We start from the raw sequence: 5,739 nt of genomic DNA, 5'->3' as shown, positions 1-5,739 counted from the left end.
CTCTTTTTTCCCTCCAGCACTCAAAAAAAAAAAAAAAAAAAAAAAAAAAATCCCCTCTGGATCTTTCCTGAGTGTGTCGTGGCACCGAAGTCTTGGGTGGAAGAAGCGATGGCTTTCCCGGGACGTACCTCGGTGGGAAAAAAGGGATAATGAGTGAGTCCAAGCAAGGTTATTAAGACGGGCTGAATTTGTTCAGAAGGACAAATTGTTTTGTTCGGAAGCCTGTTCTCGCTCAGTCACGCAAAGGTGCTCTCCGGCTCCGTGCTGTGTATGAAAGAGGGATTATTTATTTTATTAATTTATTTTCCGGGTAAGAATGATGATTGAAAACATTTATTTCGTGCCGGAGTCGTTGATAATCAATTATCGTGGCTTCGTGGTTTAGTGCAAACAGGCGCTCATCTCTGCGGGATCAAGTAAGGAAACGCTGGAGGTGGGCGCACGCCTGTGCAGAAGCAGGTAACACCCTGGGAGTGGGGGTCACGAAGCAAAGCCGAGTTTGAGGGCATCATTTTGATACGCTCCAGCTCCTTGCGTTGACGCGTCTCCCCAGCACCAAAAAAACCACGGTCGTGAGGCGCTGGCGTTTCATTTCGCGATAGCCTCTCCGGGATTTCTGTGTTTGCTCTGAGAATGCCAATAACGTCTGAAATAAAGAAAAGCATGATGCTTGGGGGCACATTGTTGTTTTCGCAGCGAGTCGCATTTATACAACTCACGTGCGTGTAATAGCTTCGAAAAGCTTCTCGTTTAGGGCCATTTTCTTCCAGGGAAGGAACCGTCTCGAGGAAAGCCGTCTTTAACCTGCGAGGAATCGCCCTCCTACAAGGTTCTTCGAAAGCCCCACGGACCCATGGCCGTCCCTAATGTAAACCCGACCTCGCTTTTAAACAAGTGACCCGCTGAGAAGCCCGTTTTCGAAGACCCGCCGCGGCTCTTCCGCGGCATCGCGCTCCCGACAGAGCCCGAGAAACAAGGCATTGCCCAGGCTCTTTCCCGAGCAGCACCCACCAAACGCTGCCGCGTTGTTCCCGTTCCCCCGCGACGTTTCCCGCCGTGCCCGGAGCCTTCCCCGCCGCCGCGCTGCAGCGCTCATCGCCCGGCTGGGCCGAGGCGCGGCGAGAGGGGAAGAGCCCCGAAGCTCTTATCGCCCTCTCTCCGGGGGCAGGCCGCCGCTCTCCGCCAAGGAGAGGGACCCTCTCTCCGAGGGTCGCCTCCGCCACGGGCGGCACCGGCGGGGGGTGGCGGGGGACGGACGGACGCGGACGGACACGGGGGTGGCGGCGGGAGCCCCGCGGACCGCAAGGGGTTAAGGCGCGGCGCGCCCCGCCACGCGCCCCGCGGAGCCGCGTCGCCCCGCGGCGGGGAGCCAATCGGCGGGCGGGCTGCGCCGGGGCCGCCCAATGGGAAGGCGCGGGGCCGGCGCTGTCAGGCGGCGGTGAGGGATGACAGCGCCGCCGGGAGAAAAAGGAGAGGGCGGGCGCGGGGCGGGACAGAGCGGGGCGGAGGCAGCGCCCGCGCCGCCAGGGACCCGCGGCGGCGCCCGGCGGAGCGCGGCGCGGCGGCCCCGGCCCTATGGGCGGGCGGGCCGGCGGCGGCGCAGAGAGGCTGCCCCCGCTGGCGCCCGCCCTCCCGGCGGTAGAGAAGGGCCCGGCACCGGCGCGGCCGCGGCCGGCGATGCGATCGCCCAGCTGAAACCGCGGCGCGGTCCGCTGCTCGCCCGCGGGGCCGCCCGCCGCCGGGCCATGGCCGTCCGCGGCGGCAACGCCCTGACGCCTTTCTCCATCCAGGCCATCCTCAACAAGAAGGAGGAGCGCGCCCGCCACGCGGCGGGGCGGCCGCCACCCCCGGGGCCGGCCGGCGGCTGGCGGCTGTGCGGCGCCGCCGCCGAGGGCCCGCCGCTCCCCTCGCCCGCCGCCGCCCGCGCCCCGGCCCCGGCCCCGCGGACGCCGGCGGGCTGGGACTCGGACTCTGCGCTCAGCGAGGACCCCGAGGGCGAGCGGCGCTCCGAGGAGGAGGGCGCCGGCGGCAGCGCCCGCCCCGCCGAGGCCACGGGAGGGGGACGGCCGGCGGCGGAGGAGGCGCAGCCCCCGGAGGCGGCGGAGCGGGACGCCACCGGCCTCAGTGACAGCGAGATGTCGGCCGCCGTGTCAGGTAGGGGCGGCCCCGGCGGCGGCCTCCCCGCACCCGCGCGGGAAGGGCGGGAGGGTGCCCGCGGGGGGGGCGGGGGGGGGGGGTTGGAATGTGCTGAGAACGGGAGACGATCGGGGCTTTCCGCCGGCCCCGCGGGGCTGTGCGGCGGCCCTGGGCTGTGCCGGGGGGAGAAGCCCCCGAAACGCGTCCCGCGGAGCGAGGGAGGGTGGATCGCGGAGAGTCCTTTGCCGGTCCGAGCGCGCAGCTCGGGGGAGCGCCCGGCGCTTGGAGAAGAGCGAGACACGCCGGCCGCCGTCGGCGGCAGTCCCGGCGGCGGGGTAGGCACCCCTGCGTGGGTGCGGACCCTCCGCGGAGCGGGGCGCGGGGATGTGGGTGTCCCGGTCGGTGCCTGCCTGCCCTGACCGCCGTGTTCTCTCGCCCTGTCCGCAGATCGCAGCCCTCCGGAGGAGGAGGACGCAGCTGGCAAGTGCGGGAATCTGCTGCCGGGGGAGGAGGAGACGGCGGCGCCGAAGCCGCGGAAGAAGCGCTCCCGCGCAGCCTTTTCCCATGCGCAGGTCTTCGAGCTGGAGCGGCGCTTCAACCACCAGCGGTACCTGTCGGGGCCCGAGCGGGCCGACCTGGCCGCCTCGCTGAAGCTCACCGAGACGCAGGTGAAAATCTGGTTCCAGAACCGGCGCTACAAGACCAAGCGGCGGCAGATGGCCGCCGACCTCCTGGCCGCCGCCCCCGCCGCCAAGAAGGTGGCCGTCAAGGTGCTGGTGCGCGACGACCAGAGACAGTACCACCCCGGCGAGGTGCTGCGGCCGCCCTCGCTGCTCTCCCTCCAACCCTCCTACTACTACCCCTACTACTGCCTGCCCGGGTGGGCTCTGTCCACCTGCGCCGCAGCCGCTGGCACCCAGTGAGGGGCACACATACATACCCCCCCTAACCCCCACCACACACACTGGCAGCCAGGAAACCCATATCCCCTCTGCCATCCATCTATCCATCCATCCATCCATCCATCCATCCATCCATCCATCTTCTCAAATCCAGAGCCCCAGCTGCAGCTCTCAGTGCCTCGGACAGTATTTATTATTATTTTATTGTTATTTTTATTATTAATATTATTTGGATGGTTCCTCACCCTCTCCTCTTCCAACGTAGGACTTCTTGGCCACCCCCACCCAGACCCTCACCCCACCCCCACCCTGCCAGCCGAGGACTTTCGCGATTCGGCACGACTAGTTCATGGTATCCATGTTGTCAGTGTATTTGGTGTAGACTTTTTGTTTGTTTTATTTCGCTTCGGATTGGTAGAGACTCGATCTTGTGTGGGAGAGAGAAAGAGAGAGGAAAAAAAAGGACAGGAAAAAAAAAAAACACAACCCGCAAAACCAAATGCAGCTCAAAAGAGGAGATCAAGGACTCCCTCGGTGGATTGTAAGGAAGATTATTTTTGACGTCTGTTTTGAGTCCTTGGTCTTCCAACTCGTTGCAAACTGAGTGTGCCTTGTATGGTGCTGAATGTAAGGAAGCCTCTTTCAGATCCCCCCTGCTCTTGTTGCCCATGTTATTCCTGTACTCCATGATCCCTGGCAAAGGATAAATATGTCACAAAAGGGTGAGACTTATATCGAAACTACAGTTTTCTTTTCCTTTTTTCCTGAGATCTTTCCGTGTTCGGGGAGGGAGGAGTTACAGATTTTTCGCACTTTCCAGTTGTATTAAAGTTGTTGTTATTATTATTTTTATATTCAATGTGAATATTTCTAGTCAGGCTTTTTAAGAAATCGATGTAACGGGAAATTTTAATACCATCAGTGCCTTTTACAGTTCTTCTGCAGACCTCTCCTTCAGGGGTGGGGATTTCTGATCTGCTCAGCAGTGTAATTACAGTCTCTTTCTTTCAAGGTAACTCATTGCTTTTTTTTTTTTTTCCTTTTTTTTTTTCTTCCCTCCCTTTCTCTTTTAATGGCACTGTGCACTCAACTAGATTATTTACTTCAAATGAATTGTGAATGTTTGTAAGCTACCCGCTGTACTTTTTTTTTTTTTTTAATTTATAAACTTTAGTTTAACACTTAGCTCTGCCGCTTGTGTCGTTTCTGAGAGCGGACACGGATTTCCCCGGCGACTTTTTCCCCGCAGCAGACTTCAGGCTGCAGTCCAGACCACGTCCCTCCTTTTCCCTCTCGCGCGGAGGCTGGCACTGGCGGGAGCTGGTAGCTCCGGCGGTGGGGACCGTGGGGCCCGGCGGGGATCTCGCCCTCCGGCCCCGTGTGCGCCGTGCGGTGCCGCTGCCGGTGCCGGTTCCCTCCGTGGGAGGCGGAGGGGCTCGGGCCGGTGCAGCAGTTGTTTGATAACGCGTGTCCAGGGCGGAGCCAGCCCCGCTCCTGCCGCAGAGCCGGGGTCGCAGGTTTAGCGGGAGGCGGCGAGGCCGCGGCGGGGACGCGTCCAGTCGGTTTTCCCGGGCGAGGGCGGTCTCGTCGTGCGGGCCGGGCCGGGCCGGGCCGCTTTAAAACCTTGGCAGCTCCCGGGGAAAGTGCGTGGGTCGGCGGGTTATTTTCTTTCTGCTGGGGCCTGTGGCGGGGAGGCCGGGGCCGGGGGCCGCGGGCGGGCGGAGGATCCGGCTGGGGCTGCGAGAGGGGGGCTGCGCAGCCCCCGGCGAACCGGCCGCGGCCGTTTGTATCCCGACACAACCGCGATAGCCGCTTGGGGCAGCCTCCCGCCTTGGACCGAATCCCCCTCCGAGCCTCCGCGGCGAGCCCGGGCCCCTCGGCACGGCGCTGGCAGCGCATCCCCGCCGCCGGCCGCCGTCCTCCGGCCGTCCCCGCCGCGGCCAGCGCTGCCAGACGGGGCGGGCAGCGCGCGCTGGGGTGGGCAGCTCCACCCGGGGGGGCCGGGCCCGGCACTGACGCTCTGAGGGACCGGAGCCGGTGGTGGCTGCGGTAGTTTCTCCACGCCGATGGAGCCCTGCCCGGGCCTCTCTCAGAGGCGGCCGCGTTGCCTGGGCGCCGCTGATTCTCCATCGCCGCCCGCTTCTTCCTTCCTTCCTTCCCCCCCCCCCCCCTCCCCCCGCCGGGTCGCACCGGCTTCCTTCGGCTCCCGAGCAGGGAGCGGCTCGGCACAAGCCCCTGCTGCCCCATCGCCCCCCGGCCGCGGTCCTTGCGAGCCGCTCCGAGAGGCGGCAGGGCTGTTTCCTCGCCACCCCCTCGCCCCGGCCCTCCCCGGTTGTTATTTCGCCCTCCCCAGGCCCCCCGGTTGCCCTCGGCGGTGGGGAGAAGGGTCTCAGCGGCTCCCCGGGGGCTGCCCCGGCCCCCGCGTGGGCTCGGGGCGGGGCGCTCTGCTCCTAAAGCAGTCAGCCGTCGTGGCATCGGGGGGATGCTTCGGTTTTGGTTTTGTTCCGCCGGGCGGGTCAGCAATCCTGCCGGCGAAAGGAGCGCTCCAGCTGGAGCGGTCCTGTGCTCTGTAGAGCAGACCTTGGCGGATGCGGCAGCACTGACATTTATTAGGCCCGATCCTGAAACCCTTTTCCTTTCTTCTTTTTTTTTTTTTTTTTTTTTTTCCTTTTAAAACTATTTCCTCCCGCCTTTCCCACCG

At 63.9% G+C, this 5,739-nt stretch overlaps 1 protein-coding gene across 1 annotated transcript; it reads left to right on the top strand.

Moving 5' to 3' along the window:
• Positions 1-1,745: 1,745 nt before the first annotated feature.
• On the top strand, positions 1,746-4,563 carry NKX3-2 (NK3 homeobox 2). The gene is made up of 2 exons (XM_074865043.1): positions 1,746-2,154; positions 2,584-4,563. The coding sequence occupies exons 1-2, from the start codon at positions 1,746-1,748 to the stop codon at positions 3,057-3,059; spliced, it is 885 nt and encodes a 294-aa protein (XP_074721144.1). The 3' UTR covers positions 3,060-4,563.
• The last annotated feature ends 1,176 nt before the right edge of the window (positions 4,564-5,739 follow it).

Source organism: Strix uralensis, chromosome 4, assembly GCF_047716275.1.
Source record: "Strix uralensis isolate ZFMK-TIS-50842 chromosome 4, bStrUra1, whole genome shotgun sequence".
Lineage (NCBI taxonomy): Eukaryota > Metazoa > Chordata > Aves > Strigiformes > Strigidae > Strix > Strix uralensis.
This window is presented reverse-complemented; position numbering and strand designations above follow the sequence as displayed.

Coding starts and splice junctions, on each gene's coding strand:
- NKX3-2 (XM_074865043.1), top strand. CDS start 1,746: ATGGCCGTCCGCGGCGGCAACGCCCTGACGCCTTTCTCCATCCAGGCC. Junction 2,155..2,583: donor GATGTCGGCCGCCGTGTCAG/GTAGGGGCGGCC, acceptor CCCTGTCCGCAG/ATCGCAGCCCTCCGGAGGAG.